The sequence below is a fragment of the Macrosteles quadrilineatus genome, unplaced genomic scaffold, assembly GCF_028750875.1.
Source record: "Macrosteles quadrilineatus isolate MER2022 unplaced genomic scaffold, UCM_ALF_1.0 Scaffold_55__1_contigs__length_795759, whole genome shotgun sequence".
Classification (NCBI taxonomy): Eukaryota; Metazoa; Arthropoda; class Insecta; order Hemiptera; family Cicadellidae; genus Macrosteles; species Macrosteles quadrilineatus.
Window position 1 is genome coordinate 408,966 of NW_026542648.1, and position 14,894 is coordinate 423,859.

The 14,894-nt window shown below is 36.4% G+C and overlaps 1 protein-coding gene across 1 annotated transcript in view; it reads left to right on the plus strand.

The window, feature by feature from the left end:
- Nucleotides 1–5,301: 5,301 nt before the first annotated feature.
- Nucleotides 5,302–14,894, plus strand: part of LOC128981890 (dynein axonemal heavy chain 3) — a 54,944-nt gene continuing 45,351 nt past the window's right edge. The window contains exons 1-8 of the mRNA XM_054400879.1: nucleotides 5,302–5,404; nucleotides 8,560–8,771; nucleotides 9,831–10,030; nucleotides 10,700–10,877; nucleotides 11,035–13,096; nucleotides 13,337–13,497; nucleotides 14,055–14,130; nucleotides 14,246–14,445. Of these exons, the coding sequence (XP_054256854.1) occupies nucleotides 5,317–5,404; nucleotides 8,560–8,771; nucleotides 9,831–10,030; nucleotides 10,700–10,877; nucleotides 11,035–13,096; nucleotides 13,337–13,497; nucleotides 14,055–14,130; nucleotides 14,246–14,445 (3,177 nt within the window). The 5' untranslated portion in view covers nucleotides 5,302–5,316. The remainder of the gene's footprint in view (nucleotides 5,405–8,559; nucleotides 8,772–9,830; nucleotides 10,031–10,699; nucleotides 10,878–11,034; nucleotides 13,097–13,336; nucleotides 13,498–14,054; nucleotides 14,131–14,245; nucleotides 14,446–14,894) is intronic.

Sequence of the window (14,894 nt, forward strand, 5' to 3'; positions counted from 1 at the left end):
CAATCTGCTAAGAGATTAGGATAGGAGTTCCCTAACCTAAGGGAATCAGTTACCCTGAACTGATCAGTAACCTACCCTAATCTGATCAGTTCCCTTGTCTAAAGGGGAACTGATCGGTAGAATGTAGTCATTCATTAGGTGTCTGAACATATAAGGTCTCTGAATGCAGCAACTGAATGATGTGTGGAATAATTCAACAAATCTGAATAAACCCTAATGCCTCAGCCGCCCCTTCCACATAAGGTAAACAAAAATTCAGGTTCACAAAAATTGTTGACAACCATTTAATCATACTAATATTATATATATGCAGTATAAACACAATCTTTTTTCTTTACTATGAACAATTAATTTCCGGATAGTTTTTTTAATAAATATTTTTTTTCAGAATGGAAACATTATTGAGGGGGAATATCAAGACTTGATGTTTGTCAAACGTCCCTTATTCACTGTGAAAGTTGTTCCAAAAGAGGGTTCAACGATTCTCAACTTTCAACCTCCATTTTCAACTCTTCGCTCCATGGTTGAAGATGTATTTCTACGGATTATCAAAGTCAACGATAGAATTCCCAGACTTGAAAGATATCTTTTCCCAGGTAATTAATTTTTTCCATGTATTTATAATAGGTTGAAAATATATATTTTTGAAGTCAATTGTTTTGTCAACATATTCTTTTTTGCAGACATGGAAGTGAAAGAAGAACTTTTAAGTGTCAAGCCTGAAGAAGAAGAGGTTCAGGCTATAATTAAGGAGGCTCTTGAAGCGTTTGATACCAACACGCCAGGACCGCAGGCTTTCCTCAACATTTACAATGATTACCTCTACATTTTGTCTGGGGAAGCTGCCGAGGCACTCGACAACTTCTTCAAGATTGATCCTTTCCCTTACTTGAAGGTAAAAATAGCTTGGTGAAATCAATTTGTTTGCTATTTTAAGCAATAATTTGTTTGTCGCTATAGTTTTAATTTCTAGAAATTGCTCCTTCTAATTATGTCCTTAATCATATAACTAATTCCCACTGTGTTTATCAATCATCTTGATTTTGGAATAGTAATAGTTTCTTGACTGCATGCTTTTATGAACTGTGGGTGACAAAAAAACCTGTTTCTCTACTAATTAGTAGTTTACAGTAGGTAGCCATTTTAATTGAAATTGACCACAAAACAGTATATTTGATACTTTAGTACATTTGACCATGCAGGATTTTACCAAACGTATAGAGATGTATGAAGCGTTGCGGGATGAGATAGACTTGATGAGGCGAGATATTCCGTTGAACCTGGTCAACCTGGACTGTTCCATGGTCAATGATACGCTCAGCTCCTTGGTGACGGCCCTCAGGAAACAGATTGTGGACTACTTCATAGCGGTGAACAGAACTCACAATCGCAGGTAGATATAACCAACAGTGTGTGATTCGATGAATCATCAAAGTAACTCTACTCATTACATATAGGGTTGCACCTTTTATTGTGATTGCTACTCTATTACTTTCTTGCTCTCTATTTTTTTCAGATCAGCTGGTCTAGTGGTCCTAAGGACCTTATGTCCTAGAGTTTGTGAATCAAACCCATAGAATCACCAATGTTTTTTTTTGTGGTAATGCAGTGACCTTGAGTCTTTTCCCTCTTATTCTGTTGTATAAATTATGGGAGAAATATGCATGTCATTTAATTTTATTTCAACTATAAAATTATATAACAAAATTTAAAAATCTAGTTTTTTTTAATTAAGTTTTACTATTAACCAATCTAAGTTATAAGATTTCAGCTTGGATATTTTTTATACACTTTTACTTTATCGTAATTCAATGATGCATTTGTTCAGTATTCAATCACACAATTACATAAAAGGTTCGGCCAAATATTTTGGACCTTTTTTATTTTACTGGTTTACTAAGTTTTCAGTATTGATTTGTGATTGGTTTGTTTGACAATATTCCAGTATTGCGTCAACGTTCGAGGAGATGGCAGCTAAGGTTAGTCAAGTGCCTGAGACCACAGCTGAGCTTGTAGAGTTAACGAATTACATCAACGAGAGTCGAGACTCCACAATGTTCAACCTCAAGACCAAGCTGATCACCACTGCGGAGTATGTCATGTTCTTGCTCAGCCACGCCTTGTTGCAACGTGAGTGTGACACATTAGTTGATGGTTTGACGTTAGTTGAAAACAATGGAACTATGATTTGTACATATATGATTGTGTGTTAGGGAATGTGTAAACACACTCTTTTCTGAGATATACAAGAGATACAGAGGAATGTAATGTTTAGGCTCAACACCTGTCCAGGGTTCATGTTTGACAAAATCAGCTGCTGATTCAATTTTGACAAGTCAAGATTTAAACGTCTGGTTTTTATTTTAAAGTTTTTTGTCTCTTTAATCTTTAGGAGAAAACTAAGATAGTTGAAGATTTTATCATCCAACCTGAGGATGGTACCAATTAGGTGCTGGAACTAGTATGTTGCTTAATGTAATTAAAAGGACCATGATCAGTTCTTTAAACCATTTTCAATATTAATTTTTTTACTAGAAGGCTATAACTCCATTATTAAAATTGTTTGTATCCTTTACAATTGATTGCTTTCTGCTAATGGACAAAACAGTATCTTAAGTAGAAAAGCTTGTAAAAATCTTGTATCTAAGTACTCTATGTTGTTCCTAAAGTAATAGTATATTTCATCACGAGAAGCGAAAGTGGCTCTTTTTGGTAGACAATCTTGTTTTAGGATTGCGTACGGTCGAACGGAAATATGATTAAGTAAGGTACCAAAAAGACACTTTCCCTCTGTGTGATGAACTACTATTTTCATCATACACTGTGGAGATGGCCTTCTAATCCTTACAAAATTAGACCACATAATTTGAGGTTATACAAAGTCATCATCAATGTTTATATTTCTTTTATTTACAAACATAACTTAAAATATTGTGTGATTAGCATCGTTTTCATAATGTGTGTTTTAAACAGTAAACAGCATTTATAATGTGCCATAAACAAATTTTGAGGTTAGCAAAAAAAAAAATTACCATATGTTTTTTCTGTTCCCTATTTGAAGTTTTCGAACACGAAGATTCTACGGACAATTTAGACACTAAAAACGGCTGTTTTCTGGATGGTGCGCTGAAAAATGTGATTGGACTAACTTTTATCATATCTGTCCCCATTTCTGTTGCCAGAGGAGGACATCCAGTTGAACAGTAGAGTGTTCCTGTGGCCCAAGGATATGGAGCAAGTCCTGGACCTGAGTGCCACCAGGATCGCTCACCGACGCGAGGTGGCTGAGGGCATCCTAAGAACAAAATGTGCTGAGTTTGAACAGCTGTTAGTATTATTTTCCCCACCCCAAATATTATTTTCAGACTCGAGAGAATCTCGTTAAGTAACTTAAACCATTTTCCCAAAACAATATCGCTTCATAAATGAGTGTCAACTGCTGTATGTAAGATTTGAGATAAATATTTTAAAGTTTTGTGTAAGTGTTTCTGGGATAAAATAACCAGTCATATCATCAGCGGATGAGCTCACATAGTGATCAATTGAATAACTCCGCTGAACAACGTTGCAAGTGACAAAAGTGAATATTTTCAGAAAACTAAAAATCCTTTCAGCAGCACTGATGCCAACACAGACAGTTTCCTGCCCATCAATCCCTTGTAAAGGATGAAATACCAACTTTTATGTTGGTACTTTTTTGTGCTAACCTATGTATTTTTGAAAACCCCTCACAGTAGAGAATGTCATATGCATCTTTGTTCTTTAATTATCTCAATTTCACAAAGTATGTCGTTTGCAATGTTGTTCGGCAGAGATATTCAATTAAAAAAAAACATGAACAGTTATTAAAGATTATTATTACTAATTATTAAATTATTAAATAAATTAAATTATTAATTATTAAAGATTTTTTTCTAGTTGTCAGACACACTTAAAGTACAGCTTAATATTTCAATAGAAATTGGACAGTTCAGTTTCAAGGGATTAATCCTTTGAGCCCAAAAGGTTGAACTTACAATAAACTTACAAAACAAAACAACAACAAAATCAATTCTCACCTACAGCTATGTGAATCATTCAACAAATAGCTGAACACTGTACCTGATATGTCTTGCAACCTGGGAGTCAAGTTCAGAACTACTAATAGGATCGAGCTTGCATTTACAATTATTGTTACTTGTTAGTATGGTAGACAATGGTCTGCCTAAATGAGGTCTGCTCAATGCCGAGACATTGCCTCCCTGACCTAGTAACACTGTAAATTGATTTGTTTAATTCCTTCTAGGTCAGGTTTGGTGTGCATCTCACAAGGAGGTCAAGTGGCAGAACTGCAGCTTAATTCTGGCATTTTACTTATTTTCATCCATACCTATTGTGTTTTTGTACATCAAAAATCTGTTTTATAAGAACTTAAATATTTTTGTTCATTGTATGAGGAATATAATATAATATATTCGTTAAAATAAGCATAACTAAATCAATAAAATAACCCACGGAGCTCCAAGGGCTGGAATAGTTTTCTACATTTACAAGTGTACTTTTGCTTATATCGGTTGATGTGCTTATGCAGATTGATGGAGCATCAGAAGGAGCTAGAGGTTTTCCGCAAGAAAGACCCTCCAGTATTGACTATGGATGACATGGTGGAGAGTGTTCACGCTGTAGAAGCCCTATCAGCTCTACTGGCCAAGGACAAACACACTGCTGATGTTAGTACTTCTCTGTGATTCAGAATTATTAGGTCATCGGTTTATTTCAGAGAACAGTCAGGATTAAACTATTTTAATCATACATATTTTAGTAGAAGAAGTCATACTTAAAAAAGTCACGCTCAAAAGATTTGTTCTATTTCTAAAACTTACTAAAGCACATTGTTCCCCCAAAAATTGAATAATTCATGAGAACAGAAGTAATGGAGAAAAATGTCTCGAAGGCCTGATTTCAAGGCACCAATAGCAATTTTTGTGACCCAGTAGTCCAGAGTTCACTTTAGGCTGTAGGGCCCACATTTCAAGTAAAAAAGGGCCTCTCAGAATAGAAGAAAATTTTATTGTAGATCTCTATTTATAAAAAGTCATGAAATGTTTATTACTGATTGTAACCAAATAAACAGTTTTTTTGGGACAATCTATAAACAATCCCACTAAGCTCATTGTGGACGATTATGTATAATGTAACGAAAAAGGCAAATTATTGTGTTCCTGCTTTATCTAACTCTTAAATTGCTAAATTTAAAGTTGTCATCTTAAACTTGTTAAGGCGATCAATGCAGAGGAACAGCTACTGGACTTTGAGCAGACTCCGTTCCTGATCTTGATGAACATGCTGAACCAAGTAGAGCCGTTTGATCTGCTCTGGCACACCGTGCTGGAGTTTCATCAGTCGTATGATAAATGGTACTACGGTAAGTATTTTTGTCAAATGGTGAAATAGTTTTGATAATATTAGTTTGGGCATTCACAATCCTTAGAATTTATAAGGGTGGAAATAAATATAAGCCTTCTCATTAACTGAAAGTAAAATTGTTTAAAATGCTTTTTAAATAGTTCTTAAGAACCTTAATAATTACAAAAATAAATTGGTTTATGCATGACCATATTTTTACGAGTAATACAAAAATAAAATAAGATTGTTAAATTATAGTTTTATTTGTTGGCGATTAAATATACTGTATTTTTAACAAATAATACCTACTGGGGTTTATAAATAAACCAAGCAGAATTAGGACGTGGTCCTGTCTTCCACTCTGCCTGGCGGGGTATGGCCCTTGAGGGAACCATTCCGGCATTCGCCTAAGTGAGGAGAGGAACCATACAAACTCTCCTCAGAATGGCCGGCCTGATAGTCAGACCTCCCGAATGTGAGGTGATATTATCAACCTCACTCGGTCAGATTGATGTAAATGTAACAATAAGAAACTTAATACTAAATTACAAATGAAATACTTAATACTAGATTAAATACTTTACAATACTTAATATTAATCAGAACTTCTCCATCTTGTTCTTCAGATTGAGGTCTTGATCACTGTTTTATCCTCTTCTTCCACTAGTACGTACTTGTCTCCAAAAAAGTGTTTGCTTGTTCTTTTGTAATTCATTGAAATTCTCTGATTCTTCTTCAATTTGTGTATCCATTTTATTTATTTTGTCCATGGTTCCTTTGATGTTGTTCCCAAAAAATATTGTTGTTGCCTTATTTTATTCATAACGATCCCTCGTTGAATGTCGGATGTATTTATCATTATCTTCTTTGAGCAGTATACTATGCAATCTGTCATTGTGATTCTCAATCTTCAAGATATTTCTATGATATTTAAGTTCCATTGCCTTCTTCTTATCATTGTGTATAACTTCCATCTTGCTTGAAATTCTTGGTATGTAGTTTATCCTTTACTATGATTTTTATTTAGCTCAAAAACTTCTGCAACTTTTGATTCAATGATTGAATATAAAATTAAATTGTTTCTATAGAAACAAAACTACAGTATTGACTGGTGGTTGTAATGTGTGTATGTGGAGAGCCACTAGTTAGTTGTGTGTAATGCCACCTTTTATTCTGCAGTGCCCCTTGTGTAATTTTTACAATTGTAAAATCTAAATGAATTGTTGAACTCTTATTATATAGCATACTAGCTGTAACCCGCGGGCTTTGCCCCGTTTAACTTCTTAATTATCAAGATTATCTCGTTCGCATGGTTCAATCACGTCCTGGTTGAAGTTTGTTCGCTACGCTCACTCACCTTTATGTTTGAGCTCGTTCGCTACGCTCACTCACCTTTAGGTTGGAGCTCGTTCGCTGCGCTCACTTGCCTTCAGGTTAGCTCGTTCGCTACGCTAACTCGCCTACAGGTTGAAGTTCGTTCGCTACGCTCACTCACCTTTTGGTTGCAAATTAGCTGTTGTCATAAATGTAAAAGAAATAATAGTGCTGCACCCTGTTGGTAATCCTTGTAACTTTAATGCTATTGAACATCATAGAACAGAACCACCTTGTTTAATTTTCAATAATTCCATTTCTCATAAGGTTAACATGGGAAACTCAGGAGCCACTGGGGCGGAGCCTGAAAGGATTTGTGAAATAAGAATATGCCTATATGTTAATTGGGAATGTGAGCTATCATCATGCCAAATTTCAGCCCGATCCGACCAGTATTTTTCGCGTTCACTTGTCACAAACATACATCCATACATCCATACATCCAAACTTTCTCATTTATAATATTAGTAGGATTAAATCATTTTACATGATCTTATTCTGTAATTGAGAATAGTAAATTCTAGTTTCTATAAATATTCTATTTTTGAATATCATCTTAACCAGATCAGATTAATCAATAACGTAAATCTGAAACATTTATCCACTAACCAAATTTGTTTATCTGGTGGTGTAGCTCTGAAGTAGTTATAAATCATCAATATTTTTTATGTTAATACATTTAACAAATAGATAATCGGTAGAAGTTAACCTGAATCATGTTTTTTTCTTCAAGAAAAGCTAGTAGAACAATGGCAAGTGCCAAGGTCTGAAAAATGTTCCATTTCAACACAGTCCTAGCTTCTTAACAAAGTACCTAATGTAATTCCTTTACTGACATTTTGAGGGTTGTAAATTCATTGCCAATTAATTGTATCGTTTTCTTAATATCTTAAATGTAAGAGGTTTAAGTTTCCAGTGAAAACGTAAAACTATAGACTTTTTGTAAGTTTAAAGCTGGGTAGCGGAGTGGTTATAGTGCTCGCCTAACAATTAAGAGGGTAATTGGTTAAATCCTGAGAAAAGTTAGTAGCTTTTTGATGTTTGAAAACTGGACCCAGCCGTCCTTGATCACTGGGCCTTCAAAAAATCACCATGGTTTAACACATATACCGAAACCCCGGTCTGACAGGCCCACGGGAATTTTCAAAAACGCATGTTGGCAGCACTGTTTACTTGGGAGATTTCATTCCCCAAATATCTTCCCCCCTTTTCCTCCCCTACCAATTAATATATTGTTTGTTCATTTTGCATGGGTGCCGTGACCTTGACTGTTATCTGTTCATAACATGTCCGTTTCATAAGCCCAGCGTTAGTGTATTTTTAAGCGGGGTTTTACAGGCCGAGGGTTTCGGTTCGTGTGTTTCTAAGCGGGTTCCATTATTTTTCAAATGGGGTCTCACAGACCGGGGGTTTCGGTTAACGTCAGCCTAGGTAGGATTTCGGTATTAGTGTTAAGAAAACAAAGCTTTGTTGTCCAGTAATATAGCTACGCACTACACAGGTCTTATCACTCCTGTCTTCACTCATCCAGCATTCATATTCAGCTTTAAAAAGACACCTAGATACGATACGTAAAAAAAAATGATAATCTGAACCCTGTGGGAATTTGCTATTGGGATATAAATTATTTATGCTATTGAACAAAAGGTTGAAATCAGATAGTAACAAGACAAGGTTTAGGACCATTCGCTTAAAAATATGTCTATGGTGTATTAGATCAACACAAATACATAAAATAAAAGCTCTAAAGTATTTCTACAAGCTACACATTGTAATTTATAAGATTATCTCTGATGTTAGGCCCATTCAAGGACCTGGATGCTGAGCTCATCAAGGAGAGTGTAGAGACGATGTGGCGAGTGTTGTACAAACTGGCGAAGACACTGTTTGATGTGCCGGGCTCCAAGCGCATTGCTGAGATGGTACGAGCAAAGGTGGAGAAGTTCAAACAGTTTGTACCTGTCCTGCAGACTATCTGCAACCCCGGCATCCAGGAGCGTCATTGGCAACAGGTTTGATAAATGGAGTTGAATTAGTTAGTTATAGTATGTTGCCTAGAAGTATACAAAACCGTGTTTTTTTCTGTGCAGAAAAACTGTAGGTAACCAGACCCATGATGAATTTCAAAATGTGTCAAAAATACTCAAAATGGATTAAAAAAAGAACATTAGTATTTAAGGAAAAGTCTAGAGTTACATGGAAAGTTGGAACCTGATTAATTTTTATATTTTATACATATTTTTAGGTCATGTAACAAGAGGGCTGCAACTTTTTAACTTCAAGACATTATTTTAAGGGTTAAAAAGATAAATTTTTGAAATTTGTTTTAGGTCTGATGCCTGGCAGTTTTACCAATTATTCATTTTTAAGATTACAAGTATCGCCTTTTATCTTTGGAATATACAGTAACTTAAATAATGGATGGCACAATCAAGAAGAAATAATACCTAGATCAATTCAAATATCCTCAACACATAAGAAGCTCTTTTAACACTAATACCGAAACCCCGGTCTGACAGGCCCAAGGTGAATTTTCAAAAACGCATGTTGGCAACACTGTTTACTTGGTAGATTCCATTCCCCCAATACCTTCCCCCTTTTCCTCCCCTACCTATTGATGTATCATTTGTTCACTTTGCATGGGTGCCGTGACCTTGACAGGTCGTCTGTTCATAACATGTCCGTCTCAGAAGCCCAGCGTTAGTGTATTTTAAAGCGGGGTCTCACAGACCGAGGGTTTTGGTTTGTGTGTTTCTAAGCGGGGTCCATTATTTTTCAAATGGGGTCTCACAGACCGGGGGTTTCGGTTAACGTCAGCCTAGGTGGGGTTTCGGTATTAGTGTTAAAATCTTTCAAAGTACTATTGACCTTAATTGCCATCGGTTTGATAATGGGTCAAACCTCAATAATGCATATTAAAAGCAGTTCAAAATAATGTGCACTTTAAATAAGTTATTAAACAGCAAGCACGGTTACTGAGAATGCATATCTTTCATCAAAATACTATTCCATAAAGTAGTTTCAAAATCGTAACTGGAGTACAATTTATATTTATTCATCATTTCCTTTAGATGAGCGAGGCAGTTGGAATCACAATTTCGCCTACTCCAGAATCAACTTTGTCAGATATGATAGAACTGGGACTTACAAAACACATTGCCAAACTGGAAGAGATTGGAGTCACAGCGAGCCGAGAGTTTGCTCTGGAGCAGAGTTTGAGGAAGATGAAGCTGGAATGGGTTGATATCTGTTTCGAACTTGTACCTTACAGGTCTGTAATCCAAAGTATAGTTTAGTGTCCCTACCATACAAATTTATAGCTTTTATAAAACTGGCTTGGTATCTGAAGGTTACAGTGTCTATTCGTGCAAGTTCACTAGTTGGAACTTGAGAAAAGTCTGTTAACTCTTTGTGAGGTTAAAACTGGACACTAATAGATACGAACAGGATGGATAGAAAGATGAATAGATTGAAAAATACCAAACCAAGTTTGAAAACTTTATTAATACAGTAACCATATGTTACAGTACTAATGTATGTAAACAATTCAAGACGGCTTGAAATTAAAATTAGTGGTTTTCTTCTCGCACAGCTAAAAAAGACGCAAGACTTAGTCCATGTCCACCCTATATTTATATTTATATATGTATAAACCATAAATTTGTGTCTGTTGAGGTCTATAAGAAAATGATGCAAAAGAATTATGTAAAAATTGATTTACAGCAAGAGATACCTTTATGTATGATTACACTGTTTTAAGTACACAAATAAAGAAGTACCTTGTTTATATTTTTTGCATACCTTTTTAAGATCTTGAATTTTAAATGTTAGACAATTTTAGCTTCTCCACTCTTGAATAAATCCTGGTTCAGTTAAGATACTGTTATGTACAAAACTTATATTTGACATAACCTTACTTTTCAACAACAATGTTCTGCAGGGAGACGGGTGTCTCTATTCTGTCAGCTGTTGATGACATCCAGGTTATGTTGGATGATCACATCCTCAAGGCCCAGACCATGAGAGGCTCTCCGTATGTGAAGGCGTTCCAGGCGGAGATGCAGCAGTGGGAGGAGAAACTCATCTCTATGCAGGACATCCTCGACGCTTGGCTGCAGGTAAACAGATGGTCCTCTGTGTTGTGGGTCTAATCTAGACATTTACTGATGTCATCCAGTAGTTTTTACTATATAAAGCATAGACAACATTCATTATTTGATGATTTATTTACTAAACATTTTACTGAACTGATGTCTTGTGATTGGCTTATTCCAGGTGCAAGCAACATGGATGTACTTGGAGCCAATATTCAGCTCTGAAGACATCATGCGTCAGATGCCAGAAGAAGCTCGTAACTTCCGTAATGTAGACAAGGCTTGGCGACAAATGATGAAGGAAACCGAAGAAGACACCCATATTCTTACTGCCACTGAATATCCTGGACAGTTGCAGATACTAAAAGATTGTAACAGAGTTTTAGATGAGATTCAAAAGGGACTCAACGACTATCTAGAGAAGAAACGACTGTACTTTCCAAGGTTTTTCTTCTTATCAAACGACGAATTGCTTGAGATTCTGTCTGAGACAAAAGACCCGCTTCGTGTCCAGCCTCACCTTAAGAAGTGCTTTGAAGGCATAGCAGAGTTGCAGTTCACTACTGAGGACGTTCATATCACCGGTATGATTTCAGCGGAGGAAGAAGTCGTACCTTTTTCTGGAATCATTATCCCAGCAGATGCAAAGGGGATGGTAGAGAAGTGGTTGCTGCAAGTTGAAGAACTAATGATAACATCCGTGAAAGATGTGTGTAACTCTGCCATTAAAGCCTATAAGAACGTCGCTAGATACAACTGGGTGCTGGAATGGCCTGGGATGATAGTGATATGTGCGTCTAGTGTTCATTGGACTGCCGAAGTTGCCACTGCCATCCAGACTCAAACCCTAGGGCCATACTTACAAAAATGTAATGAGCAGATAGAAGAGATGGTGGACTTAGTCCGTGGAAAACTTACAACAGGTGGACGCATTACTATTTGTGCTCTCATAGTCATCGACGTCCATGCTCGAGATGTGGTCAAGAGATTGAATGACTTGCAAGTGTCATCAGTAGCAGACTTTAACTGGATCAGTCAACTCAGATATACTGCAAAGGATGGATGCATCTGGGTATCTATGATCACAACAACTATACAGTACGGCTACGAGTACCTGGGCAACACTCCTCGATTAGTAATCACTCCTCTCACAGACCGATGTTATCGGACATTGATGGGCGCTTTGAAATTGAATCTAGGAGGTGCTCCTGAAGGTCCTGCTGGAACTGGTAAAACAGAAACGTGCAAGGATCTAGCTAAAGCTGTGGCTAAACAATGTGTTGTTTTCAACTGCTCAGATGGGCTTGATTATAAAGCGATGGGCAAATTCTTTAAGGGATTAGCACAGTCAGGAGCATGGGCATGTTTTGATGAGTTCAATCGCATAGAGCTGGAAGTATTGTCAGTCATTGCCCAACAGGTGCATAGTATTCAGATGGCTATTGTTCAGAAAAAAGAAAAATTCTTTTTTGAAGGTACCGAAATTTCACTTAACCCGACATGTACAATGTTTATTACTATGAATCCTGGCTATGCGGGTAGACAAGAGTTACCCGACAACCTGAAAGTTTTGTTCCGTACTGTTGCCATGATGGTACCAGACTACGCTATGATAGGAGAGATATCTCTTTACTCTATGGGTTTTGTTGTTGCTCGAAGTCTGGCAGAGAAGATTGTCGATACTTATAAGTTGTGTTCAGAGCAGTTGTCTTCACAGAGCCACTATGACTATGGTATGAGAGCAGTAAAATCAGTGTTGACTGCTGCAGGAAATCTGAAGTTGAAGTACCCTGATCATGACGAGGCAGTAATTGTTCTCAGAGCTATCATTGATGTTAATTTACCCAAGTTCCTCATTCAGGATCTCCCTCTGTTTGAAGGCATATACAAAGACTTGTTCCCTGGAGTTGAGCTACCAGCTCTAGACAGAGATGAGCTGATTGAAGCTTTGAAGGTTAAGTTAGCAGCTCGTAATCTGCAAGCTTCTAGTTGGTATCTAGGGAAAATAATACAAATCTATGAGATGATACTGGTACGACACGGACTAATGATTGTTGGAGAGCCAATGGGAGGAAAGACTTGTGGGTATCAGAGTTTAGCAGAGGCACTGACTGATATAAATGCTAACAAGAAATCAAAGATGGGGGAGTTTAAGGTGAATTATCGAATTATAAATCCCAAAGCCATAACAATGGGACAACTTTATGGACAGTTTGATCCTGCATCTCATGAGTGGTCTGATGGTAAGATTAACCTGTTTGTAGAAAGTAGAATGCAGTTGTGGTAGCCTGTAGATTTTACTTAGCATAAATAATTCAGTTATTGTGAGGTACCTATTGGCATCAATTTGTTCAAGTCATAGGGGAAATGCTAGTCCAAGAGCGGAGTCCAAAACTTTGAGGTTTTATTGTATGGTATTTAAATTTTATTTCCAAATATTTTTTTACATGTACCGGTAGTATTAATCTGCTAATGTGTTGTAGGAATACTTGCAAACACATTTAGAGAATTTGCAACCAACACAATGCCAGATAGAAAATGGATCATGTTTGATGGTCCCGTAGATGCAGTGTGGATAGAAAACATGAATACAGTCCTTGATGACAACAAGAAACTATGTCTCATGTCAGGAGAAATCATCCAGGTTTGTTCAGATCACTTGTAGCTTAAAACTGTTTTTTGATATTTTTTGGTGTCAGGCTCTTTAAAAAGTGTTTGAAATATTTCTTAGGACCAAACTTGTCCTAAGCATTCTAAATAATTGAGCAAATGAATAACCTACATTTTAACTTATACTTACTTTATTCATGTTTTCAACATACTTGAAAGAGATTTCCCATTATGCATTGTAATCTTGTGTTGCGTTAACATGTCCACATGAGCCTCAGGCCTGTGCATTGAACACATCAAGCAGTTCAAGGGATGAGCTGTTACATTGTAAAATGAACTTTACTGATAAATTTTCAGTGGTGGCATTGGGAATGCAAATCAACAACATACATGCCTTGGTTTTGAAGTTCATAGCGCAACCAACTCTCCCAATAACAATTGATAAACACACTAGATACCTTTAGCTCTGTTATTACAGCTGAAGCCGTGATTGCAATACAAGTAAAAATAGAGTCTTCAGATACTCTTTTCTATTAAAAATGAAACTTGCAATTACCAACTAACTAATCTACAGTAATTCTTTTTTTGCAGATGTCAAATAAAATGAATATGATTTTTGAGCCAGCAGATTTGGAACAAGCATCCCCAGCTACTGTCTCAAGATGTGGTATGTTAATTTTTGTTGTCAGTATCAATCAGTATGGTAGCCTAGAAGCTGTTGTATCAACTTTTAGTATATTCAGAATAAACTACTGGTACATTCAAACTGTCCCTTGTGCCAGGTATGATTTACTTGGAGCCCAAGACCCTGGGTTGGCGGCCACTCATGGACTCCTACTCTGCTATCTTGCTGCAGAAGATACTTCCAGAACAGTATGAGCTACTAGAGGAGCTTGTGGATTGGCTCGTCCCATCATGCCTCACCTTTATACACCAAAACTGCAAACTGTTCATTGAAACATCCGACTTACACCTCTTCCATGTTGGTTTCTTTGTTTTTATGTTTCGATGATTTAATTTTCTGACAGGGATTTTTGAACAGGAATAGAGTTCAGTTAGCTTACTTGAAAAAAATTCCTGATGTAAGAATTCTTTAGAGAGTGTGCTGAGGAGAGTGTAGTATCGAGTAGGACAAAATATCAGTGTCATGTTTAGTGTTCTTTTACCGTGTATGGACTCTAATTTTCTCATTTAATCTAGTTGAACTCTTTTCATTTTCCAAAAAAAAACCTTACTAGGCAATTGGCTTTACTTTGAAATATAACTTAAATTTTTTGACAGTATATGTTACTACAACTCTGGTTCCTTTGTCTTCCTCACATATTAGTCTTAGGTTTTACCAATTGTATTCGATATTATACTATTACTGATATCTGATAAATATTCTCAGAGTTAAATTTGCCTTTTGGCTCGAATCTGTATATAATTAAT